We start from the raw sequence: 24,454 nt of genomic DNA, 5'->3' as shown, positions 1-24,454 counted from the left end.
ATCTCTGCTGCTTCATCACAGCCAGACCTGCTCCCCGCTACATAGGGCAGAGTGACTTTTAACAAAAACGTTCCCCCAGCCCCTGCCAGGACCCTGGTCCTTGGGAAGCCAGCAGCTGCTCTCCTGACTATCACCTTTCCCGCCTTCTAGGTGTGAAAGTCCAAATACAGTCTCTTAATGGTGAACACCTGCACATCCGAGAGTTCCACCGGGTCAAAGTGGGAGACATCGCCACTGGCATCAGCAGCCAGGTAAGGGGGGCAGGTACACTCTGACGGGCAGAGTCCCAGAAGCCAGTGCAGCTGGCCCCACCCTCCAGGAGGAAAGCTTTCAAAGAAGTAGAATGGCACTCTAGGGAATACTTGGAATTGGCCTTCAACGTCCCCCAGGGCCTCAAAGCAAGACTGGCAGTGGTGACGAAGAGGTCCTCCAGACCCACACTTGGGCCGGGTGGGATTCTCTGAATCCCGTGGAATGACAGACAGACAGTGCCCTTAGGGCTGCCGGTCTGGCTGGAGGGAAATGTCTTTTACCTTTCTACGTAGCTTGAGCCCCATGCCATGATCTCAGCCCACTGGTTTGCTCCACCCTTAGATCCCAGCTGCAGCCTTCAGCTTGGTGACCAAAGACGGGCAGCCTGTTCGCTACGACATGGAGGTGCCAGACTCGGGCATCGACCTACAGTGCACGCTGGCCCCTGATGGCAGCTTCGCCTGGAGCTGGAGGGTCAAGCATGGCCAGCTGGAGAACAGGCCCTAACCCCGCCCTCCACCGCCGGCTCCACACTGCCGGAAGCAGCCTTCCTGCTCGGTGCACAATGCCGCCCTGAAACACAGGCTCAGCCGCTCCCAGGGATCTGCCAGCCCCCGGCTCAGCAGTGGGACCAGGGCCTAGCAGCAGCAAGGTGGGGGCAAGCAGAACGCCTCCCAGGATTTCCCACCTGAGTCCTGCCCCACCCTGCTGAGAAAACACTCCGCCACATGAAGAGACAGAGGAGGACGGCAGGAGTTACCTCAGGAAACAAACAGGATCTTCTCTGCCCTGCTCCAGTCGAGTTGGCCTGACCGCTTGGATCAGTGACCATTTGCTGGCAGACAGGGAAGAACAGCTTCCAGCCTGGGTCAGAAGGGGTGGGTGAGCCCCTCGGCCCCTTACCCTCCAGGCTGGTGTGAGAGTGTCAAGTGTGTAAGGGCCCACACTCAGGTTCAGTGTGGAACCAGGTCAGCAGGTATGCCCGCCCGTAGGTTAAGGGGGCCCTCTGACCCCCTTGCCTGGCCTCACCTGGCCAGCTCACCCCTTTTGGGTGTAGGGGAAAGGAATGCCTGACCCTGGGAAGGCTCCCTGGTAGAATACACCACACTTTTCAGGTTGTTGCAACACAGGTCCTGAGTTGACCTCTGGTTCAGCCAAGGACCAAAGAAGGTGTGTAAGTGAAGTGGTTCTCAGTCCCCAGACACGTGCCCCTTTGCTGCTGGCTACCACTCTTCCCCAGAGCAGCAGGCCCCGAGCCCCTTCAGGCCCAGCACTGCCCCAGACTCGCTGACACTCAGTTCCCTCATCTGTAAAGGTGAAGGGTGATGCAGGATGTGCCTGACAGGAACAGTCTGTGGATGGACATGATCAGTGCTAAGGAAAGCAGCAGACAGAGACGCTCCGGCGCCCCAGCCCCACTATCAGTGTCCAGCGTGCCGGTCCCCCAGAGCACAGCTCAGCATCACACTGACATTCACCCTGCCTTGCCCCTGGCCAGAGGGTACTGCCGACGGCACTTTGCACTCTGATGACCTCAAAGCACTTTCATGGCTGCCCTCTGGCAGGGCAGGGCAGTGACTCTGTAGGAGCATAGCAAGCCAGGAGATGGGGTGAAAGGACAGTCTTGAGCTGTCCACATGCATGTGACTCCTCAGACCTCTTCCAGATTTCGCTAAGAACAGCACCCCCTTCCCCATTGCCCCAGCTTAGCCTCTTCTCCCAGGGGAGCTACTCAGGACTCACGTAGCATTAAATCAGCTGTGAATCGTCAGAGGGTGTCTGCTAGCCTCACCCTCCTGGGGCGGGGGACGCCAAGACTCCTTGGGAGAAGCTCATTCCCACGTCTTGCCAAGACAGCCTTTGTCCAGCTGTCCACATCGAGCCAGACTGCTCCCGGGGAGAGAGCCCCGGCCCCCAGCACATAAAGAACTGCAGCCTTGGTACTACAGAGTCTGGGTTGTAGAGAACTCTTTGTAAGCAATAAAGTTTGGGGTGATGACAAATGTTTCCAGGCCATCGGTGTCCTCTTGCCTGCCGGCCTGCTGAACCTCACAACCCTAACAACTGCCTCTCTTTGCCTTCTTGGTGAGATCTTTTCAAGTCCCCCTTGTTTTGGACAAGGACTGTTTCAGCCCTTGAGTGGGGCTGCTTTCCCACCACTCCTCTCAGTGGGTGCTTCTAGTCCCAACTCTGGGCTAGTCGTTCAGACCAGTTAGGCAAGATGCCTTGCCCGGTGGCATCAGGGAAGTCCCTCGCCAAAATATGCCAGGCTGAGGGGTGTAGGAGGACAACAAAGCCTGCATGCTTTGTGCCACCTGCCCAAGTCAGGCAGCCCCCTACCACCAGAAGGTAAATAGGGATGGGTTCTGGGCCCTGACCAGCCAGGGATGCCGGATGCACACCACAGGCCCTCCACCCTCCCCTCCTGTCCTTGAGGCCTGGACTCTTAACCCTTTCCGCTGCCTCCTGAGCCCTGCATGGGGCCAGGGATGCCTTTGTGTGCTGAGTTCCTTGGTCATGGAGCTGGGGCACACGGGGTGCCTTATCGAATCTGGCTCCACACTCCCTATGTGCACAAGTGTGTGTGCGCGCAGCTTGGGTTGGTTTAGCCGGTTCTTGGAAGGGCCCTGGGACCACGAAAGGGGCGGCAGTCCTGAGCCCCTGGCGTGCAGAGCGGGTCCAAGTCCGGTCCAGCAGAGCCAGGCTTACCTTCCGCCTGCCTCTCGCTCTGGGCCCGCTGCGGAAGCGCGAGCCCCACCCCCGAGGTCTTTAGAGAGGAGTTTTGGCTTCGGGCCCGCAGCCTTCGGAGGACGCCTCACTCGGGCCGTCCCCCGTCCGCCCGCCCAGAACCTAAATGCGGCTCTCTGCCTGCGGGGTCGCGGCGGGGACGTCACAGAGGCGGCGACATCACAGGCACCGGCGCCTCTAATATTTCCAGCGCCCCCCAGTCCCTCAGCCAAAGAGCACACTGGAGGCGGAGAGGCAGCATCCACCAGCCCGCTCCCCGCCTCCAGGACAGAGCCTCGGTCTGCATGGGGGTGACAGGTGGGAGCGGCCGGGCGCCCGGGGGCGGGGGTTGGGGCAGGCGGGGAAAGCGAAAGTGAGGGGGGGGAGGGGCGCGAAGGGGGCGGTCAGGAATCCGCCCAGGGCCCGTTCCCCTGCTCCCAAACCCCCGGCACCCGAAAGGCAGGTCGACCCGCCGCCAAAGCCCACCCGGTGCCCCTGACTACGGCTCCCATCCTCAGCCCCTGCGCGGTGCACACCCGTGTGCTCTCACGGACACGCATGCGCGCCCTGGGGTAGGGACTGCAGAGTCAGTGGTTCTTGAAGGGGTTCTGAGACCACAGAAGGAGCAACGGCCTTGTGCACAGGAAACGACTCATGAATTATCCTGAACTGCAGATCCAAAAAATCACATCCAGTTGTCCCTGCTTGATGCTTGAGGCTTTGCAGGGAGGAGCGGCAGTCTTCAGCAGATTTTTATGCAGCGCTTCCTTGATGCCTTGTACTCTTCTCTGAACCAATGAGCAAAGATATTTGCCCCCAGTGCCCTGGGTCTCCCCTTCCCATAGGGGCGTCAGATCCCCCACTGAAATGGTGGCCTTCTTTTGGGGATCCTCTCTCCCAGAAGGGCATGGGCCAGCATTAAAAATGGTCAAAAATTAGGTGGGCATGATGGTTCAACCCCTGCAATCCCAACACTTCAGGAGGCAGAGGTGGGAGGATCACATGAGGCCAGGAGTTCAAGACCAGCCTAGGCAACATAGCGAGACTTTGTCCTCTACAGGAAATGTTTAAAATTAGACAGGTGTGGTGGCATGAGCCTGTAGTCCCAGCTACTTGGGAGGCTAAACTGGGCGGCTCACTGGAGCCCAGGAGTTGCAGTGAGCTATGATGGTGCCACTCCAGCCTGGGCCACAGAGCAAGACCCTGTTAAAAAAAAAAAAAAAAAAAAAAAAAATTTAACCAGAGGTCGGGCGCAGTGGCTCACGCCTGTAAGGTAAAACGTAGATTAGACAGCCAGGTCTGTCATGGAGAGGATTACACTGATTATTTGAATTGGGCTTTCAGGCATGAGTAGGACTTTGCCAGAAGAAGGCTTTCCAGGTATGAGAAATAGCATTTGCAAAGGCACTGGGTGCAGAAGGGCCTGCCGTACTCTGGGGGTAGCTTCTGCTTAGGGTAAGGGACAGGAAGCTGGATGCCAAGAGATGAAAAATGAAGGTAGAGATCAGACCAAGAGGCCACATGGAGTCTGGGGGTGACCAGAGACAAGTGAGATGTAGCAGGCTCACTCTGAGGTCATTGAAAATCCAGGTTGGACGGGGACATGGTTGCAGTGGTCCCATTGGAAGACTAAAGAGATTTAAGACAGTGCAGTGAGCAGCATCCCAGAGTTTGGAGCCAGCCAGACCTGCCTTTGGGTCGTGTGCTGCTCTTAATAGCTGCGTGACCTCATACACGTTTCCTCCTCTGTGAGAGGAGAGCCGTGGCCAACTGGGCATAGGGTAGGTATGAAGACTGAATGTGCAAAGCACTCAGCACCAAGTGCCAAAGGGTAGGAAGTCATGGGTGTGTGTTGGCTCTGGTACTGGGAGATGAGAGCATCAGGGGTAGGAGGGCAGGAGCTGCGGAGTGAGGAGGAGTCACAAATGACCCAGGTTTCTCATTTGGGTGAAAGGATGAAGGATGAATCGGGCGAGGAGAGTGGGGTATGGAGAGATGACAGACTAGAAAGGGAGACAGGGGTCAGACAGGCAGAACTGTGGCGGCCACACTTAAGAGTCTGGACATACAGGGTGTGGATTTGAGGTAAGAAATTAGGCCAGGCACAGTGGCTCAGGCCTGTAATCCCAACACTTTGGGAGGCCAAGGTGGGAAGATCACTTGAGCTCAGGAGTTTGAGACCAGCCTGGGCAACATAGCGAGACCTCATCTCTTTTTTTTTTTTTTTTGAGACAGAGTCTCGCTCTGTCGCCCAGGCTGGAGTGCAATGGCACCATCTCAGCTCACTGCAACCTCTGCCTCCCAGGCTCAAGCCATCCTCCCTATCAAAACCTAACAAAGACATTACAAGAAAAGAAAATTATACACCAATATCCCTCATGAATATGCATGTGAAAATTCTGAAAAAAAGCCAATCAGAGTCAACAACATATAAAAAGGGTAATATATCATGACCAAATGAGGTTTATCCCAGTAATGCAAGGCTGATTTAACATTTAAAAAAATAAATTTATAGCTGGGCCTGGTGGCTCACACCTGTAATCTAGCACTTTGGGAGGCCAAGGCAGGTGGATAGCTTGAGCCCAGGAGTTCAAGACCAGAACAAGACCCATCTCTACAAAAAATACAAAAATTAGCTGGGGGTGGTGGTGAACACCCGTAGTCCCAGCTACTCCAGAGGTGAGGCGGGAGGATCACTCGAGACAGGGAGGTTGAGGTTGCCGAAATTGCGCCACTGAACTCCAGCCTGGGCAACAGAGTGAGACCCTGACTCAAAAAAAAATCAATGTATTTTACCATAAACAGAATATAAAAATATAAAACAATTATCACCCAAATAATATAACATTACTCATATGTTAAAGTATTATAACGTATGTTATGTATAACATATATAATATAATATTAAAGAAAAACCATATGATCATCTCAATAAATGCAGAAAAAGCATTAGGCAAAATCCAGCATCCATTCCTAATTAAAACTAAGCAATCTAAGAGAGGAAACTTCACGAAGATGCCCAGGCTAACGAAAGGCATCATGAAGAAACCTACAGCTAGCATCATCCTTAATGGTGCTAAGCTCAGAACGAAGCGAGAATGTACACACGCACTCCTACTCAACATTGTATGGAGATTGTCCCCAGTGCAATTAGGCAAGTAAAGGAAATAAGAGGAACCAGATTGGGAAGGAAGAAGTAAAAGTGTCTTGACTCACACACATTATTGTCTATGTAGAAAATCCGATAGAATCTAAAAGAAAAAAAAGCTATGAGAACAAATAAGATTTTAGTGTAGTTGCAGGATACAAAAGATGGATATATTTCTGTGTACTAGCAACAAACCACTGGAAATTGAAATTATTTTGGCCGGGCATAGTGGCTCATGCCTGTAATCCCAGCACTTTGGGAGGCCGAGGCAGGCAGATCATTTGAGGCCAGGAGTTTGAGACCAGCCTGGCCAAAATGGTGAAACCCCATCTCTACTAAAAATACAAAAAGTGAGCTGGGCGTCATGGCACATGCCTATAATCCCAGCTGCTCAGGAGGCTGCGTCAGGAGAATCGCTTGATCTCAGGAGGCGGAGGTTACAGTGAGCCGAGATCACACCACTGCACTCCAGCCTGGGTGACAGAGTGAGACCCTGCCTCAAAAAAAAAAAATTACTTCAATTATTTCATATACTGCAGAATATCACTTGAATCCCTAATAGAACATTCTCAAGTCAGGCAACGAGGTCCCAAGCTGAGTCAATGTTTGACTTTTTCTCCCAGCCCCCAGTGCTGTTAAGAGGCTCACACAACAGTAATTTCTTCTCCTGTCCATACCCAGCTGCCGTTTATGGAGGGGTTGAGGCTGTGGGTGTTGATTAAACTGACCAGGGAAATTCTGTAAAGGGAGCAAAGGCCCTGAGGTCAGAAGCCTGGGGGAACAGCAGGACCTGGGGCAGGGGGAGTTGGAGAGGGAGAAGAGAGACACATGAGGAAGCCAGGGAACCATAGTGATCAAGGAGGTAGAGGGTTCTGAAGAGATCATTGAGCTGGTTACTCTGCTGATACATCCCCCAAGACCAGGCTGAAGCAGATGGTCCCAATCCCAGGACCAGCCATGCAAGGACCCCTCCTTCCAGCCACTACATCTCTAGGAAGAGACTGCAGTACATTCTCATCCTTCCAATATGATCCTGGGAGCGATTCTTCCCAGCCAGAGCCAGGGCTGTCACTTCCTGCCATACCCCAGGCTGATGGGGACCCACCTTGCATGATGGCAGGGTTGTCATGATGGCCCCACCATCAACCGCTATGCATGGCCCTGGGTAGCAGAGAACAGGGCAGCCTGGTGCTTCCCACCCCCACAGGGTGAAGAAACAGCTTCTGCAGTAAAAGATACAAGCCTCCAGGGAGGGATTTGGGGTTGCAGACGTTCCCAAGGAGTCAGTCTCCCCTGCAGAGGGTGATCTGAGCTCATAAATCGTCGGATAGGTGCTAGCACCACCTCAGATCACACACCTGGGGTGCAGGCCTTGGCCTGGAGTCAGTGATGGATGACCCAGAGAGAGTAGAGGAAGCCGGCAGAGGAGCAGGAATGGGGAGATGGGGGAGGTTCACATGGGGCGTTACTGGGACTCCATGCAGTTACAGGGTCCTGGGAGTAGCGGGGGGGCAGGGAGTTAAGAGTTTCCTGAGTCAAGCCTGCATTCAAGTCATCACTTCAGCTATGATCAGCTGGGAGGCCTTGGGCAAATGGACCTGTCCTAATTTTTTGTGTTGAATCAATGAGATAAAGCAGGTAAAGTGCCCAGGCTATGGAAGCGCTCCGTCACGGTCGGGGTACTGTTAGCAATCACGGTTTTGGGGAATGGAGATGGAACTGGGAGCCTCCGAGGAGGCAAGGCACAGACGGAGAGTGGAGGAAGCAGGACTGGAGGATAGGAATGGCGACTGGCTCCAGAACAAGGAGAGCGGGGCAGGACGGTGAGGGGGAATGGCAGCCGGGAAGACAGAAAAGAAGGGCAGGAAGAGGTGGCTAGCTCCGGAATCCCTCCGGGACTGTCCTCTAACCTGCAGCTCCCTGCCTTCACCTTCTTTCCCCTGTCAGGTATCCATGGATTTCCATGCTGCGGCAAAGGGTCAGTGGAGGTTGCAGAGATGCGGTGAGAACCATCCTCAATCAACGCAGGGCCTCCCCCGAGCCCTCCAGGACCTCCAACCTAACCCCCAGCCTAGGATCCCCCAGCCTAGGATCTCCCTCCCTTCTGCCATTTCCAAAACTTCCCCGGGGCCAGTGTCCAGGTCAAAAGGCTGGGGAGGGCGTGGGGCATCTATCCTCCCACTTCTGTTTATGCCCTCAGCCCTTGGCACGAGAGGAAGACTGAGGGGTGGTGGGGCACACCCAGGGACAGGATAGGACCTGACCCCTCAGAGCTGCCTGGCTTGCTGAGGACAGAGCTGCTCAAGGCGGGGGTGGGCAGGCACTTGAAGAAAGAGTGGACAGGTGGGTGGGAGGACATTGCTCTGGGGCTCCCCTGCTGGGGACTAGTGTTCTGGGCACTAATCCTTGAAGTGAGTTGCCCCAGCTCACCTGCAATGCTTGATAAAAATGAGATTCCTGGGCCTTACCTCCAACCAACCGGATTCCTCTTTGGGGGTGGGGCATGAGTTGGCAAGGAGCTTCCTAAACTCACTAAAGTTTCAGAATACAACTGCAGACTTCCTGGTGGCAGCGGAGTGGGACAGCCAGGGGAGTGGATGAGCTGATGGCGGGGTGGTCGGGGGGAGGTGCATCGTGCCAGCTTCTGTTACAAGGCAGAGGGCTTTGAGGGCCCCAGAAACCCCCTTCCCGCTGAAGCCACCACCCACCCCACAGATCCCCATCACCCACTCTGTCTTCTTCTGTCTTAGAGATGACTTAAGTCAACACCAGATACAAGAGGAACAGGAGGTAAAAATGGGAGTGTCCTCTTACAGGGAGGTGGTAGGCAAGCGGCAGGGCTCTTCTCTAAGTCCCCACCAGCCCCTACCCTTGACAATCCTGGGACCCTAGTACCGTGTGGGTACACCCACACACACACCCCCTCACCAGGCAGGTCTCTGAGAGGAGGCAGGCATGGGGTTAGGGGGCGGGGGGAAGAGAGCAGGACCCGGGGCAGGGGTGGGGCAGGGACTCGGTGCCAGGGAGGGCCTCAGGGGCAGGACCTCCCGCTCCTGCCTCCTCAGCTTTGAGTTGAAACATTTCAGCTGGAGGCAGACATGCTAGAGCAGAAGCCCCAACTCAAAGTGGACCTGGACCCGGACCCAGACCCAGACCCAGACCCAGACCCAGACCCAGACCCAGAACTGGAGATCGGACAGGTGCCGGCTTTACTGGAGTCAGAGCTATACCCAGCCCTCAAGCTTGAAGCTGAGCTGGACACGGAAGCCAACTCGAACGAGCAGTCTGACTTTGAAGAACCCATGCAGCTGGTATGCAAGATAGAGTCCGTCCACTCCAACATGGGGCTGCCCACGCCTCAGACCTTCAGACCGTGGAGTCTGAATTCAAACGGCCGGAGTTTCACGGAGGAGAACCACGTGTCTGCCTGCCATCACTCCGTCAGTGCGCAGACCTCCAAGCACCTCTTTTGGGCAAACAAGCTCATCCAGGCCTCAGAGCACAGCCTGCAGCGGGCCATCAACATGCAGCTCAACAATGGCAGCACAGGCCAGCCCATCAGCTCCCCCCTCCGGGAGGCCATCCCCACCAACGCCCTGTGCTCCGAGGAGCAGTTCCAGATCCCCGATGCCCACTCAGCTCCTCCAGCCACAAGCTCCCAGGCGCCAAGCCCCCTCCTGTCCTCAGATCTCCCGCCACCCATTGGCCTGACAGAGCTAATCACCTTTGCATCTTCCCTGGCCATGGCCTCCTCCAGCAGGATGGACCTGCCCAGTTTGGAACACATGATGAAAGCTCCACCCCAGGAGGCTCTGGAGCCTTCCACAGAGCCCCTCCTGACCACTGTGGAGGAGCGAGAGCCAGAAAAGCACGCAGAGACCCTGCCAGAGAAACCACGTGAAGCCAGAGCACCACTGAAATCTTGGAGTCAGAAAGACAAGAACTTTGCTCAATCTTACTTTGACTTCAGCAAGCCGGGGATCAAGAGGGCCACCGTCGAAGGGCAAATGCAGCTTCTCCAGCCACCAGCCACGTCCCCTCTGCTGCAGGGAGGCAAGGAAGAGTGAGTGAGGCCAGCCCCGCAGCTCCCATAGAGGGGCTGTGCTAGAACGTGGTGGGGGTCCTCACACAGCCGGGTAGGGGTGGGGAACAGTGGAATGAGAGCCTGGGAGCAGGATGCGGTGGGCTGTAACGCCTCCACCTCAGTGACCTCATAAAGGCTGTTGGAACGAGGTTCCAGTGGACTGAGGCGCAGAGCCAAGGCGAGGGCTGGAGGAGGCCTGGGGACCAAGGAGGGTGGGCACAGGGGCCTGGGTTCAAAATGGGAAGGACCACGCTGGCATTAGGCAGCTTTCCACCCTGGGGGTCGGGCCTCACCAAGGTTGGGAATGCTCAGGCTGGGGTCTGCCCTGTTGAAAGCCTGTTGGCCCCAACCCTGGGGTCCAGGACACTTTTCTTGAGGGGAGAATGAAGGTGCAGGGCTCTCCAGTACACCTTGCTTTCTGGTAGTGAATGGACACCTAATGTAACCTCAGCTGCCCAGACGCAGGCAGCAGCAGAAGACCCCTTACCCCCAGTGACCTCTTCGGAGGGGCCTCTGGGCTCACCCCTCTCCTTCAACCACCCTCTGGGGCCCAAGTGACACTCTCTCTTTTGTGTTGCAGCTCAGTGCCGACAGGAAAAGAGAAAGAGAATCCATTATTGGTGAAAATCCATTTTAAGCTGTCAGCCCCCACAATCCCAGAGAAATGACTAGACAGAACCAATAAAGCCTCCAGTGCTGGCCGTCAGCTCAGACTTTTGTGCAAATGCCCCTGGGCCAGGGAGCCCACCTGGCTGCTGTGTCCTGGTCTCAGTTTTTTAGGGATGCCACCCCATTTTTTAGCTGCCCCAGCTCCACCTGCCCCCAGAGGGCAATGCCACCCTTGTCCTGGCCACCCATCTCTCACCTGCCCACTCCCCAGGGTCAGTTCCCTTCAGTCCCTCCTGGCCAGCCCTCTAGGCCAGCAGAAAGACTTGTGGCTGGTCTTGGGGAGACCTCGGTGTCCTCTGAGGCTTCCATTTCTTAGACTGTGAAATGAGGCTTCCTCTTGGCCTGAGGCCAGGGACGTGTTGGGATCATCTGAGGAGATGGCCTCCTGGGCGTGGACTGGGCAGGTGAGAAAGTGGGTCTGAGGGGGTTCTTCCTGCACTCTTCATGGGGAAGGGCTGGCATGGGGAAGGGATGGTGTCCAGGAGCTTGAAGAGGAGGAAAATGAGGCCGAAGGACTGGTCCTCCAGGGGGTCACAGGCTGGAGCTAGACGTACCTCCAAATGCAAGAGAGCCATAGATCACCCAGACATGTGCACACAGACACCACCAGCTGCCCAACACATCACACATACAGCACCCACACACAGAGGAAGCAGCGCATGCCACACATGCCCATGTACACATGTGCCTGTGACAGTCGCATGTACCAAACATGCACACAAAGCCAGGCGTGGTATCTCACGCCTGTAATCCCAGCACTTTGGGAGGCAGAGGCCAGCAGATCACTTGAGGTCAGGAGTTCGAGACCAGTCTGGCTAACATGGTGAAACTCCGTCTCTACTAAAAATACAAAAATTAGCTGGGCGTGGTGACATGCATCTGTAGTCCCAGCTACTGGGGAGGCTGAGGCAGGAGGATCTCTTGAGTCTGGGAGGCAGAGGTTGCAGTGAGCTGAGATTGCACCACTGCACTCCAGCCTGGGCAACAGAGCGAGACTCCATCTCAAAGAAGAAGAAAAAAAAAAACACACATGCACACAAATGCACACACCTCCCACCCAGGGTTTGGCCTTGGAGGCCCAGAGGGCAGGCCGTATAGACTGGCTTCTGGGAGAGGAGAGATGGCAGCAAAGGAAGGAAGGGGATTCGGAGTACGCGGATGGACAGGGATGTGGACAGGGAAGCAAGCCTAGGGGAAGGAGAAGGGGAGGCGTGCCATGGCCTGGCCTCAGGTTCCCTGCTAAGCAAAAGCCCAGCCTTGTGGATCTTCAAGAGCCTGCCCAGCTTTCAAAGGGGCCAAGGAGAGAGATGCCCAGGGCCTGGAGGGTGGGATTAGGAAGGGGTGAGCAGTTCAGAATGGGCCAGGGCCAGGAGGAGAAGCGGGTAGCAGACTGGAAGGAGGGACAAGGAGGAGCTGCAGAGGTGGGTGTCGGGGGCAGTGGGGGACTGAGCCAGAAGCATCACTGGGCTCTCAGGACTCATCTTTCCATAGGTTTTTTTAAATTAATAGACTCTATTTTTTAGAGCAGTTTTAGGTTTGCAGCAAAACTGAGTGGGAAGTACAAAGAGTTCCCATGTACCCCTCCCTGTCCCCACCCACATACAACCTCCCCCGCTATGGACATCCTGCAGTGGTACATTTGTTACAACTGATAAACCTACACTGACTCATCATCATCACCAAAAGTCCACAGTTCACATTGGGGTACACTATTGGTGTTCTACATTCTATGAGGGTTTTTTGTTGTTTTTGAGACAGAGTTGTGCCCTGTCACCCAGGCTGGAGTGCAATGGTGTGATCTCAGCTCAGTGAAACCTCTGTTCACCTCTTGGGTTCAAGCGATTCTCCTGCCTCAGCCTCCCAAGTAGCTGGGACTACAGGCACCCGCCACCATGCCCATCTAATTTTTGTATTTTCATACAGACGAGGTTTCACCATGTTGGCCAGGCTGGTCTTGAACTCCTGACTCTAGGTGATCCACCCGCCTCGGCCTCCCAAAGTGCTGGGATTACAGACGTGAGCCACCGCACCCGGCCTGTTCTATGGGTTTTGATTGTAGTATGATACAGAGTCGTTTCATTGCCCTAAAAACTCTGTGCTCTACCTGGCCCCTCCAACTCAGTCAACAACTGGTCCTTTTACTGTTGCCACAGTTTTGCTTTTTCCAGAATGATCTGGAATCATATGGTATGCAGTTTGTTTGGGTTGGCTTCTTTCACCTGGTAATACACCTTTAAGGTTCCTCCTGCCTTTTCCTGGCTTGATAGCGCATTTATTTTTAGTGGTGAATACTATTCCATTGTCTGGGTGTATCACTGTTTATTTATCCATTCACTTACTGAAGGACATCTGGGTTGCTGCCAAGTTTAGGCAATTATGAATAAAGCTGCCATAAACATCCATGTGCAGGTTTTTGTGTGGATATGAGTTTTCAGAACATTTGGATAAATACCAAGGAGCACAATCACTGGATCATGTGATAAGGGTGTGTTTAGTTTTGTAAGAAACTGCCAAACTGTCTTCCAGATTGGCTGCACCATTTTGCATTCCCACCAGCAACTAATCAGTTCCTATTGTTCCACATCCTCACCAGCATTTGGTGGTGGTAGTGTTTTGGATTTTGGTATCTGAATAGGTGCATAATAGTATCTCATTGTTTTAATTTTGCAATTTGCTGATAACATATGATGTTGAACATATGTTATCACTCCCTTTCACCCGCCCCACCCCCACTCAGTGATCAAGACGGTGCCCTTCACGGCCCGCACCGGCAAGCGGACATCCCGGCTCCTCTGTGAGGCCAGCCTGGGAGAAGAGGTGCCCCTCTAGCCCCTCAGGTACCCAGATGACCTGGCCTCTGATACCACGCTGCCCACAGCCCCTGGGACCCTTGGGGGAACTGAGGCATGCTGCCCCAGGGATGGGGCAGTATCAGGTCAGTGAATCGGAGAGGCAGCCCTCCCACCAATTATATCCTGTGGCACCCTAGCTTTCTCCCAACCTACCCCAGCCCACGGCCCCTCCCCGCACCCAAGGATCTGTGTGTCCCCTACCTGAGCCCGCCTTGTCCAGGAAGTGCAGGTCGCTGTGGAAGCCTGTGAGTTGCGGGTACTTCTCAGCAATGACCTTCACCAGGTAGTGCAGCAGCGCCTGCTTGCGGTCAGTTGACTTCATCTCCAACAGCTATACAAAGACCCATTGTAAGCCACAGGCCACCAGCCAGTCCCCAGCCCCAGTCCCCAAGCCAGGGGCCCCTCCTCACCGCATCCAGGCACTGGAGCCGGAAGCTGTAGGCTGCCCCACGCTTGCTACTGTTCATATAGTTGCCAAAGGCCAGGACGATCTGGGAGAGGCAGGAGAAAGGCTCAGCAGAATGCCAGGGCTGAGGACACCGCTTAAGCATATTTCATATGCTTACTTTCATTTGTATATATTCTTTGGTGAGGTGCCTGTTTAGATTAGATTTTTTTTTTTTTTTTTTTTTTTTTTTTTTTTTTTTTTTAGACAAGGCTTCATTCTGTCATCCAGGCAGAGTGCAGTGGCTCGATCATGGCTAATTGCAGCCTTGAACTCCTGGGCTCAAGTGATCCTCCTGTCTCAGCTTCCCAAAAAGCTGGGACTAAAGGTGTGCACCACCATGCCTGGCTAAGCTTTTTATTTTTTGTAGAGATGGGATCTTTCTATGTTGCCCAGGCTGATCTCAAACTCCTGGCCTCAAGTGATCCTCCCACCTCAGCTTCCCAAAGTGCTGGGATTATAGATGTAAGCCATCACACTTGGCTTTTGCCCATTTTTTTTAAATCGGGCTGTTCATTTTCTTACTGTTGAGGGGTTTTATTTTTCTGTTTTTTGAGACAAGTTCTCTCTCCATCACCCAGGCTGGAGTACAATGGTGCCATCATGGCTCACTGCAGCCTTGAACTTCTAAGCTCAAGCAATCCTCCCTCCTCGGCCATCCAAAGTGCCGGGATTACGGTCCTGAGCACCACGCCTGGCCTTACTGTTGAGTTTTAGGAGTAATTTGCAGAGGGCAGAAGACCAAGAAATCCGAGTCATCACAGAGAACAAACAGGTGACCAGGGCTGGAGAAGGGTCCTTTTCCCTCACCCAGGGTGCAGGGAATCACTGCCCTACCCCTTTCCCCAGAATCCCCTGCATAGAGGGCTGTGGTACAGCTTCATATGGAGGATCCTGGGAGGAGGTGGAACTATATACCCACAGGCCTGGTCCCAGGTGCCCTGGAGTCTGAGTACCTGAGTGGGCTGGGCCCCTCTGCCCTCTCTCCTTCCTGCCTCTGAGGCCTCCACAGCACCAACGGCTGCTCACATGAGATCCAGCAGAAGAGCAGGCTGGCAGGATGCAGAAAGGGAGGCTGCAGCTGCATACTGCCTGGCTGACCCAGACGGAGCCAGCAACAGCCATGGCCACAAAAGCTGAACACACCATGAGGAGAGCAAGAGAAATCCAGGGCCTTGTGAAGCTGCCCATTCAGTAGAGTCAGGTCCAGATGCTGGGTCTCAGAGGTGAAGGCAGGGACCGGAAGCCAGGCCTTGGGTGCTGGGTTTCGGGTAAGGCCTGGCTAGGTGAATGCAGGTATTTAGATGGACGGATAGATGGATGATGAACAGGATGGAAAAGAAGGGAGAAGGTAAAGAAGGAGAAAAAATGGGGGGAAAAATCTGAGTTCCCCTGCCTCATGGGGTCTAGGACCATAGGGGTAAAGGCAAAAGAAACCACAGCCCCAATGCTCCCCCAAACAACATGTCCTGATATTGGCAAGGGCCCCTCAAAGCAGAATCACTTTATTCATCATCAACAATGTTCAGTGCCTACTACATGCCAGGCACCAGCAGGGCTCCAAGGCACTGCAGCTTCAGAGCCAGACTGCCAGATTTGACCTTGGACATGAGTTTTGAATGTTTTTCAAACATGAGTTTTGGACATGAAGACTGGATGGGCACATAACATGTACCAACACACAACAGCCACTGCTACTCTTTATATTAAAAGTTATAGGCCAGGTGTGGAGGTTGACGTCTGTAATCCCAACAGTTTAGGAGGCCAAGGCGGGAGGATTACTTGAGCCCAGTACTTTGAGACCAGCCTGAGCAACATGGCGAAACCCCATCTCTACAACAAATTAAACAATTAGCCAGGCATGGTGGCACGTACCTGTGATCTCAGCTACTCAGGAGGCTGAGGTGAGAGGATCGTTTGAGCCTTGGGAGGTTGAGGCTGCAGTGAGCCGAGATCTCACCACTGCACTCCAGCCTGGGCAAAGAGTGAGACTCTGTCTCAAAAATTAATAAATAAATAAAATTTTAAAACACCCAGGAGGGAGTTGGAATGAGCCAAGTCATCAGTTCCACCTGAGTTAGAGTGGGCAGCTCTCAGGGTTCCTGTGTGGGTGGTTCGTCTTGCCACCTGTCCCCTCTACCCTCAGCCTTCCAGGATATCTTCAAACTCTTCAGCTCCAGCCCAACAGGCACCGTGGACATGCGCAGCATGAAACTTGCCCTGGACAATGTGGGTATCCAGCTGAGTCCACAGGAGACGTTCGAGGCTCTGCAGCAGGCAGACTTGGATGGTGGGTGCCCCATCCCTGTCCTCTTGTCCCCTCCCGCCTCCAGGCATTCTTTTAAAGAATGCCTACCCTTCCCACAAAATCCTGGCCTGGTCCTATTTTAAAGTTCCCTCTTCCAGGAAGCCTGCCCTGACCAACACACCTATCTCATGGCCTGTAAACGTTGCTGCTGTGTTAATCCTAATCCTGATTTGGGAACCCCCAAGGCATGGGCCATTTCTCCCCCCATTGAAACTGGGGCCTGCCCTTGGCTAGAGGCAGGACTAGATTCTCTAACACCTGGAACTGCCAGCAGGCATGTGCAAGGCAGGCCTTCTGCAGGGGGGCAGGCACCCACAGCACCCCCACTCCTCTCTCCCCAGGTGATGGAATCGTAAGCTTCAGTGACTTCCTGGGTGTCTTCGATGACAACCACCGCTTGGCTCAGTGCATGGGTGAGGGGCAAGGCTGGTGGAGGAGGGGTGGGCCTGGCCTAGGGAGTGCCCCCTCCTCACCCTCCTTCACCTTTTTTGCCCCCAAGCCGGGTGAGGAACAGCCAGGTCTGTGACCCCCAGGGACTGCAGACCCTGTTCTTGGAAATGCTGTTCAAGCTGCTGGGCCGGGGCTTTGTGCCCTCCAAGTTGGCACAGGAGGTGATGAGGTGGGCACAACCATACCAGCTCCTGGGCCCAGAATGGGAGGAGCAAACCCTGCCCCGTGCAGGGACCCCTGATGTTCCTGCCCTAGAGACGGGAGCCCTGAATTCTGGGTCTGTTACCTGGGCCCCAAGTCGCCCCAGGACAAAGACAAAGCAGTGGCTTCCGGCCCTGCTTTGGCTTCCGCACCTGTGAGACAGAGAGGGCTGGGAGTGTCTGAGGCGGCCGCCCCGCCTCTCTTCTCCAAGCTACTACTTCAAGAAGCAGCGGGCTCTGCGGCTCAGCCCAGGTGCGGGGGTTGGGGGGCGCTCCCACGCGGGCCTCACCTTCTGCCACGCGGCGCGCATCAGCGGCTTCTCCAACTAGGAGCTGGCGCGCTCGCTGCACAGACTGCACGAAGTAGGTGCGTCCCCGACGGGGCGGGGGGCGCGGGGACCCGCGGGAGGGACCTCTCCCAGCCACTCACAACCCCCGCCCTCGCCTCCGACCCCCAGGACCCGCTCTGAGGACCCTCTCCTCCTCTACCTTCTCCCGGGCACCCGCCCCAGGTGCGCGCAGCCCCTACTCTCAGATTCCTAACCTGGAGGGGTTGGCGCTCCCGGAACCCAGGACACGAAGCCCAGCCCCGAGCCCCGGCTTCCGCCTGATCCAGCCCTACTAGCCCGGCCTCCCCAAGATCCCGCCCAGCCCGGGGCGTGACTCTGCCTAGGTGAGAGCCGGCGGGCGGGGGAGGGACACGCAGTGAGGGGCGGGACAAGTGCGCGGAGGCGGGACAGACAGATGGAGCGACACCGGCTGGCGGAGGGGAGGGGCAGGCGAGGAGCGGGGGCAGGCCCGGAAGAAATGGGGACCCGGCAGGCGGTGACGGAGGCGGCACGCGCGGAGATGTAAGGCGAGGTCACTCATGGCGTCACTAAGTACTGGGCAGGGCGAAAGGAAAAGGGGCCAGATGCCCAGGTAGGCGGCAGGACTGGCGCAAATGGGCGGGGCAGCCGGAAGTAGAACTGCTGCGGGGCTGGCCGGGCGTGTCTAACCCCAGCTGCCCGCTCGCCCCTGCGCTCGCCCCCTCCGGCCTCCCGCAGGGATACTGGGCCAGCCACTAGAGCCTCCGCCCCCTCGAAGCGGGCTCCCTCGCCGCCAACTCTAGTGAAGAAGCAGCCCTTCTCCCCGGCGCCCGCTGGTTTGCAGAGGCCTGCTATGAAGAGCTTGTACAAGTAAAGCGTTTGCTGAGCGAAAACAGGCTGCGGGTGGCTGCGGCAGGCACGGAGCCGACGCGGATCTTTTGCAAACATCTTTATTAATCTCGTATAAAAATAAGGTCCATGGACGGTCCTCGGGGCTGGGGCTTGCGAGGGCGAGGTGCGCTTTATAAGTTACAGGCCAGGCTCCTGCTGAGGCTAAGTATGGCTATTTGGAGGGGGCTTTAGGGTGGGTGCTGCAAGCAGCATTTGGGGGAAGGGGCGGGCGACGCTGCCCTCTGTGGCCAAAAGGAGGATGCACCAGCCCGTTTGAGGCGGGCCACAGCGGAGGAGGGGCTGCCCGGCCAGCCGAGCTGAGGACCACCTTCCTTGAGCCTCAGCCTGTCCACGGCCCCACACCCCTGCAGAATCCACCTGCAGAAATAGCAGCTACAGCGAGAGGTCGGAGGTGACCTGCAGTGGGGGGCCCGGGGGACGCCGGCGGGCACTGCGGCGGCCTGTGTCTGCGCGGATGTAGGGCTGGTTCCGCAGATCTGGCAGCCGAAGGAGACACATTTACCATTCAGGAGTCCGCCCAGAGCTGGGAGCATGGCTCCAGGGCACAAAGCTTAGCCTCCTAAGGACTCAGATTGTGTGCACATGGCAGGGGTACCGTTTATGTTTGCCAGACCCCCCCACCCCACAAATCACATCCCAGCCATCCACTGGCCCAGGAGAAGGCAGCATGCCTCAGTTCCCCCAAGGGTCCCAGAGGCTGTGGGCAGCGTGGTATCAGAGGCCAGGTCATCTGGGTACCTGAGGGGCTAGAGGGGCACCTCTTCTCCCAGGCTGGCCTCACAGAGGAGCCGGGATGTCCGCTTGCCGGTGCGGGCCGTGAAGGGCACCGTCTTGATCACTGAGTGGGGGTGGGGCGGGTGAAAGGGAGTAGAGAAAGGAAAAAGGAAAGAAAAACAGAAAAGGTAGCAAGAAGCAGTGTGGTAACCAGTCCCCCAGAGGGTAGGGGATTGGGTCAGAAGAAAGCATAGAAGGACAGACTGAGGATAAGAGGAAGGCCTGGCCAAGCCCTTACCTGTGATGATGTCTTCAATGGCCCCATCACGGTCGCTCTCATAAATGAGTGGTTCCTTCTGCTGCCTCCGTTTCAGCTCAGAGATGAGGTCCATCTGTGGCCGGCGGGCCTTTGGCGGTGACTAGGGGGAATTTATAGCTCCAGCTCCAGGATGCCTCCCCATCACCAAAACCCTGGAATATCTGCCTGGTCCCTCACAGCAAGGACAGCTGGCTTGAGCAGAAAGAACCCTTTCCCATCCCAGGCTCCTGGGGCAGGGTCCGTCTGTAATAGTGAGGGTGTGGGGGTGGCACCAGAGGGTGATGAGATGCCATGCATCCCTGCAGCCCAGTACCAAGCCCAGGAGCAGCTGCCTACCTTGGGTGCTGGGGGCTCCCCTTTGCCCGGGCTATCAGCGCCTGCCTCCTGGGCAGCGGCTTCTTTTTTCCACTGTTCCACCTCCTGCTCAGCTTTCTGTGGGCCAAGGCAGTCTCCATGAGGGTGGCCCTCCCTACTGCCCTACCCACCCCCTAAACAGAAGCAGCCCCACCCCTCCGCTGCTCAGTGGAAAGGCTTCAGTGCCTTACAGCGCTCCCAGCCTGCCCCAGACCCGAATACCTTGTAGGCCTTAATGAAGCGGCTAAAGAGGGAGAAGAACAGGCCTGGGGATGTGGTCTTGGGGTTCTCTCCGAAGTACTCCACCACGGACTCAAAGGCCTCCTGTAGGCACAGCCTGTCAGCCCCCCAGCTTAGACCTCTCACAGCCTGTACCCCTCAGGACACTGGCCACCTGATCTCAGCTCCTCCCAGGCAGGGTGGCCCCTCATTCCTGCTGCATCCCCCCAAGGGGTCCCAGCTACAGCCACACCCCTCCAGGCTGGGCTACCTAGTGCTCCTACATGCCCCACCTCCAGGTGAGGCCAGCCCTGGCGCACCTGAGCTGTCTTGCTGTCTGCCAGCAGCTTGTCCATGGTGGGCGAGTTGGCCCTCAGGAACTCCTTGAGCACCATGCAGTCATCCTGCCGCACAAACTCCCTCTGCGTCAACTCTAGGCCTCGCTGCAGGGAGCGCACGTCCGCCAGGACACTGTCCAGGGACACTGGGCCAGGGATGGGGCAGTATCAGGTCAGTGAATCGGAGAGGCAGCCCTCCGACTAATTATATCCTGTGGCACCCTAGCTTTCTCCCAACCTACCCCAGCCCACGGCCCCTCCCCGCACCCAAGGATCTGTGTGTCCCCTACCTGAGCCCGCCTTGTCCAGGAAGTGCAGGTCGCTGTGGAAGCCTGTGAGTTGCGGGTACTTCTCAGCAATGACCTTCACCAGGTAGTGCAGCAGCGTCTGCTTGCGGTCAGTCGACTTCATCTCCAACAGCTGCACAAGGACCCATTGTAAGCCACAGGCCACCAGCCCGTCCCCAGGCCCAGTCCCCGTCCCCAAGCCAGGGGCCCCTCCTCACCGCATCCAGGCTCTGGAGCCGGAAGCCGTAGGCTGCCCCACGCTTGCTACTGTTCATATAGTTGCCAAAGGCCAGGACGATCTGGGAGAGGCAGGAGAAAGGCTCAGCAGAATGCCAGGGCTGAGGACACCGCTTAAGTATATTGCACAAGGAGGAGAAGAGGTGGCAAGGAGCAGGCCCCACACACTCAGCCCCTACTGTGCTCCTGCACAGGCCCCTCAGATCCACAGCACATGTACATGTGTGTACACACAGGTCTCACACATGTGCACGGTTAACACCGTGGGCACACTCAATTTTGTCCTCTGCTAGTCCAACCCACAAGTTGTTGCCAGCATCCCCTCCTAGTCTGTGTGGTCACTGCCTTTCCACCAGCCATTTCTACTGGTTCCCCGGCCCTCCACTGAGCAGGTGAGGTTGCTCACAGAGCAACGCTAAAGGGGACTGAGCTCTCCGGCAGGGTCCCAGCTGAGCTGCTACAGACACGGCTGCTGTACCCCTTCCCACTCGCCACCCCCCTTAGATTTGTCCTTCTCAGCATGTACATGAGAAGTGGGAATGTTATCTTTGTTGCATTGCAGGTGGACAGGGCCTGGGTCTCCCTCTCACACTATCCGGAACAGGCAAGGGTGGGCCCCACCTCCCGGCCCCTCACCTCCAGGATCTGGCGGAGTTTGTCAGAGGACTTGATGGACATTGAGGCTGCAATGATGGCATTCAGTTGCTGGGGGTGGGATGGGGGAGGTAAGATAAGTTGGAGCCTCCTCCATCTGGAGGCTCAAGTACTCCCAGGTTCCCTGCTGCAGCCCAGGCTGGGAGTTGCCTCCTGCCCATCCCCTCCCAAGTCACACCGCCCTGCCCGCTCCGCCCACACCGGCATGAGCAGCTGGGCTGTGTCCGGGAAGTTGCCCAGGAAGGTGAGTGTAGTCATGCGCTCCGGCAGGCGCGGGATGCGGCTGAAGCACAGCATGAAGCGGTCCTCCTCTGACAGCTCCTCCATCGGCCGCTGCTCCCGCTCAAAGCGGGTGATGAGGCTGCGCTCATACTCTGTGGGCAGGAAGCGCATCAGCAGCTCCAGGAAGTCCAGGCCCAGAGCCTGCAGGTCGTATCTGTGGGAGGGAGGAGAGGGGAGAGTGGGCATCATCCATACCCACCAGTCCCTGGGAGCAGGGCTACCCCTGCCTTGATTGAATAAATGAATTTCAGTATTTTCAATTTAGGCATGGACTCAGTTTTCTCCACCTTAACATGGGGACAAGGTTCCCGGACCAGGGTTGGTATGAAGCTTGATGAAAGAGCTCACCATTGAGGCTCTTTTACTAGGATCTGCCTGACAACCCCAGCCTAGCAGAGGGGCCGGAGTGCCCACAAACCCAGGACAGGGACACTCACGCCTCAATGGCTTGGCAGATGCGCTCGGCCCCCAGGTTGCCCTTCCGCAGGGTGATGGCCAAGTTCTTGGCCCGGTTGGCCTCAATGAGTGTCGCCTTGCTGGGGGCCTTCTGGGCTGCCTTACTCTTGAGAGCGCTGAGGTCCAGGCTGGGGCCTTGGGACTTGGTCTTGAACTGTTCCTCAAAGTCACTCATGTCCAGCTCCTGAAGGTACAGGGTGAGGAGGCGGAGCTGGATGGGGCTGGGGTCTGGCACTCTCCTGGCTGAGCACAGTGCTAGAGCCACCCATCTGAGCTCTGACCAGGCCACCAGCAGAGAACCAGTAACCCAGCCTGACCGCAGGCCCTCATGGGAGGCACAGGGGAAGCACAGGAAGCCTGGAGGAGCAGGGCCGCCTAACCCCGGGGACCCAGACTTGGGGCCACAAGAGCTAAAGGAAGAGCTGAACTGGCCAGCGGTAAAAAGGAGAAAGGAAAGGACATTCTAGGCAGAGGGAACAGAATGGAACAATGGCCTAGAGGCAAGAGAACACATCCTTTTGGAAAACTGGAAGTGGAATCAGGAGGGCTGAAGCCTTGGCTGCCTGTGGGAAAGTGGAAGGAAAGAGGCCTGGGGGCAGAAGAAGTGGGGTGAGGGGATGCAGCCCTCTGCAGGGATGGAGGGGAAGGCGTTTAGGAAGGCAAGATTCTGCCTGTTAGAGGTACTGGTCCAGTCTGGCTTAATGCCCATCCCTGGGCCTCCCCCTCCTCATCTGTGAAATGGCTTGGAGAAAATGACTACCCTCAGCGCCCAGCCTGATCCAGGCAACTCCCCTCTTCCTCCGGTGCCCACATGCAGAGCCAGGCAGGGCCACTCACCTGCAGCACCTTCTCATCATTGAGCTCTGTGAAGACAGTGCCGGTGATCTGGCTGGGTTTCAGTGCCACCCAGTTCAAGAGTGGCATTCGGAACTTGGTCTGGATGGGCTTCTTGGCCTTCACTCCTGGGACGGGGGGTTGGGGGGAGTGGTGAGCACTGGGGGTACTGGAGGGAACCTGGGCCCAGGGAGGGCTGATGGGGCAGCCAGGAGGCAGCAGGAGGCCCCCAGGCAGAGGACCCTGGAGGACACTGAGGCCCAGGCTCCTCCCTCCATCTCCCCCCAGCCCCGGACCCAAGGTGGTCCACTCCACTCACCTGGGCCCAATTCTGAGTCGCGTCTTCCTAGGGCATCAGGAGGACCTCCGGGAGGCGGCGGCGGCGGCGGCGGCGGAGGCACCGGCCCGTCAGTGCCCGGAGGTGGTGGCGGTGGCGGGGGTGGGGGCGGCAGGTCTCCGGGCAGCGGCGGCGCCGGCGGGGGCTCCGGGCTGCCAGGGAGAGGCGGGGCCTGTGGGGGCGCCGAGGGCGGGGCTTCCTGCGGGGAGGGGAGGCCGGGCAGTGGGGGCGGTGGCGGCGGCGCTGCTCCGGGAGCCGGCCCTGCTGCAGGTGCGAGATCTGAGCCAGCGAGGGCGCGGTGTGGGGGAGGCGCGAGTCAGCTCCTTGGCTTGGGTGGGCCCCTCTCCGCCTCCCCGCTCTACGCATGCGCTCCTACCTGAGCCGAGCCTACAATCCAAACCTCCCTCGCCCAACTCTGCCCGCCACAGATGCCCCTGGGCTCCCCTCCAGACCCTGCCCCGCATCCCCGCCAGCCTGAAGCTCCTGCGCACCTGGGCTGGGGGAGCCGGTCGGCACCCCCGGAGTCGGAGCATCACCGCCGCTCGGAGTTGCCACAGCGACGGGAAGGATCTCGATAGAGACAGCATCCCCCGGCCCCCGCAGGATACGGATTAACCCCTTCTCCTCCAGCTCCTCCACCTTCAGCTCCAGGGCCGAGGGCCGCGTCGGAGCAGCGGGAGGCGCTTTCTCAGGCTCTGGGGGACGCCTGGAGGCGCCCATGGCGGTCGATTCGCTGAAGCGCTCCTGCGAACCCCACGGGAGGGGTCAGTGCCCACCAGCAGACTGCTTGGCACCAAGCCCCCATCCTTTTCCCGGGGTGGAGGGAGATGTCAAGCCTAGAAGCCTCAGCTGGCCTGTTCTTGGGCGCCTGGCCCACCACCCGCCCCAGCCTCACCCGCAGGGTCTCCAACTCCTTGCGCGCCTGGCTTAGCTGTTTTTCCAGTTCTGCAATCTTGGCCATGGATTCGTTCTCTGCGTCTCGAAGCCGCTCTGTCAGCTGTAGCACCAGCACATGGTGAGCCCCGACCCGCAGCCCGGCACTGGCACCGCCGGTGAGGGGGCGGCATC

At 57.0% G+C, this 24,454-nt stretch overlaps 4 protein-coding genes and 1 long non-coding RNA gene across 15 annotated transcripts in view; 3 read left to right on the top strand and 2 right to left on the bottom strand.

Moving 5' to 3' along the window:
• MAP3K14 (mitogen-activated protein kinase kinase kinase 14) overlaps window positions 1-2,259 on the top strand; it is a 53,798-nt gene extending 51,539 nt beyond the window's left edge. For both annotated transcript variants that reach the window (XM_063718242.1, XM_002827401.5), the window contains exons 15-16: window positions 151-251; window positions 595-2,259. In XM_063718242.1, the coding sequence (XP_063574312.1) occupies window positions 151-251; window positions 595-759 (266 nt within the window). In that variant the 3' untranslated portion in view covers window positions 760-2,259. The remainder of the gene's footprint in view (window positions 1-150; window positions 252-594) is intronic.
• LOC100436965 (formin-like protein 1) overlaps window positions 1-17,630 on the bottom strand; it is a 22,061-nt gene extending 4,431 nt beyond the window's left edge. For 3 of the 4 annotated variants that reach the window (XM_063718245.1, XM_054537146.2, XM_024234797.3), the window contains exons 1-3: window positions 17,426-17,630; window positions 14,143-14,223; window positions 13,934-14,063 (exon numbers count right to left, since the gene is read on the bottom strand). In XM_063718245.1, the coding sequence (XP_063574315.1) occupies window positions 13,934-14,063; window positions 14,143-14,223; window positions 17,426-17,446 (232 nt within the window). In that variant the 5' untranslated portion in view covers window positions 17,447-17,630. Of the gene's footprint in view, window positions 1-2,203; window positions 4,183-13,933; window positions 14,064-14,142; window positions 14,224-17,425 lie in introns of those variants that run through there. The other variant, XM_063718244.1, reaches the window with a different exon arrangement.
• Window positions 3,144-10,917, top strand: SPATA32 (spermatogenesis associated 32). Of its 4 annotated transcripts, none has more exons than XM_024234795.3 (5): window positions 3,144-3,297; window positions 8,075-8,129; window positions 8,878-8,917; window positions 9,214-10,190; window positions 10,792-10,917. In XM_024234795.3, exons 1-5 carry the CDS (start codon window positions 3,285-3,287, stop codon window positions 10,877-10,879), a joined length of 1,173 nt encoding a protein of 390 aa, XP_024090563.3. In that variant the 5' UTR covers window positions 3,144-3,284; the 3' UTR covers window positions 10,880-10,917. The 4 variants fall into 4 exon arrangements, with proteins under 4 accessions (XP_024090563.3, XP_054393117.2, XP_054393118.2 ...); XM_054537143.2 differs by having other exon boundaries at window positions 3,218-3,297; window positions 9,193-10,190; XM_054537142.2 differs by lacking the exon at window positions 8,878-8,917 and having other exon boundaries at window positions 3,173-3,297.
• Window positions 16,217-18,408, top strand: LOC129051409 (uncharacterized). Its single transcript, XR_008515634.2, has 5 exons — window positions 16,217-16,467; window positions 16,827-16,898; window positions 16,985-17,502; window positions 17,594-17,808; window positions 18,182-18,408. It is a non-coding gene; the product is annotated as an uncharacterized LOC129051409 (long non-coding RNA).
• Window positions 18,380-24,454, bottom strand: part of LOC100442726 (formin-like protein 1) — a 25,349-nt gene continuing 19,274 nt past the window's right edge. For 2 of the 4 annotated variants that reach the window (XM_024234793.3, XM_054537140.2), the window contains exons 13-26: window positions 24,282-24,383; window positions 23,878-24,130; window positions 23,369-23,665; window positions 23,053-23,177; window positions 22,197-22,399; window positions 21,679-21,913; window positions 21,460-21,528; window positions 20,805-20,885; window positions 20,590-20,719; window positions 20,282-20,445; window positions 19,965-20,066; window positions 19,725-19,820; window positions 19,368-19,488; window positions 18,380-18,831 (exon numbers count right to left, since the gene is read on the bottom strand). In XM_024234793.3, the coding sequence (XP_024090561.1) occupies window positions 18,728-18,831; window positions 19,368-19,488; window positions 19,725-19,820; window positions 19,965-20,066; window positions 20,282-20,445; window positions 20,590-20,719; window positions 20,805-20,885; window positions 21,460-21,528; window positions 21,679-21,913; window positions 22,197-22,399; window positions 23,053-23,177; window positions 23,369-23,665; window positions 23,878-24,130; window positions 24,282-24,383 (2,082 nt within the window). In that variant the 3' untranslated portion in view covers window positions 18,380-18,727. Of the gene's footprint in view, window positions 18,832-18,954; window positions 19,489-19,724; window positions 19,821-19,964; window positions 20,067-20,281; window positions 20,446-20,589; window positions 20,720-20,804; window positions 20,886-21,459; window positions 21,529-21,678; window positions 21,914-22,196; window positions 22,400-23,052; window positions 23,178-23,368; window positions 23,666-23,877; window positions 24,131-24,281; window positions 24,384-24,454 lie in introns of those variants that run through there. The other 2 variants (XM_024234792.3, XM_054537139.2) reach the window with 1 other exon arrangement.

This window comes from Pongo abelii, chromosome 19, assembly GCF_028885655.2.
Source record: "Pongo abelii isolate AG06213 chromosome 19, NHGRI_mPonAbe1-v2.0_pri, whole genome shotgun sequence".
Lineage (NCBI taxonomy): Eukaryota > Metazoa > Chordata > Mammalia > Primates > Hominidae > Pongo > Pongo abelii.
The sequence above is the reverse complement of the archived record's forward strand: the minus strand, read 5'-3'. Positions and strand labels throughout refer to the sequence as shown.

Coding starts and splice junctions, on each gene's coding strand:
- SPATA32 (XM_024234795.3), top strand. Junction 8,130..8,877: donor GTGGAGGTTGCAGAGATGCG/GTGAGAACCATC, acceptor CTTCTGTCTTAG/AGATGACTTAAGTCAACACC. Junction 10,191..10,791: donor CTGCAGGGAGGCAAGGAAGA/GTGAGTGAGGCC, acceptor TTTGTGTTGCAG/CTCAGTGCCGACAGGAAAAG.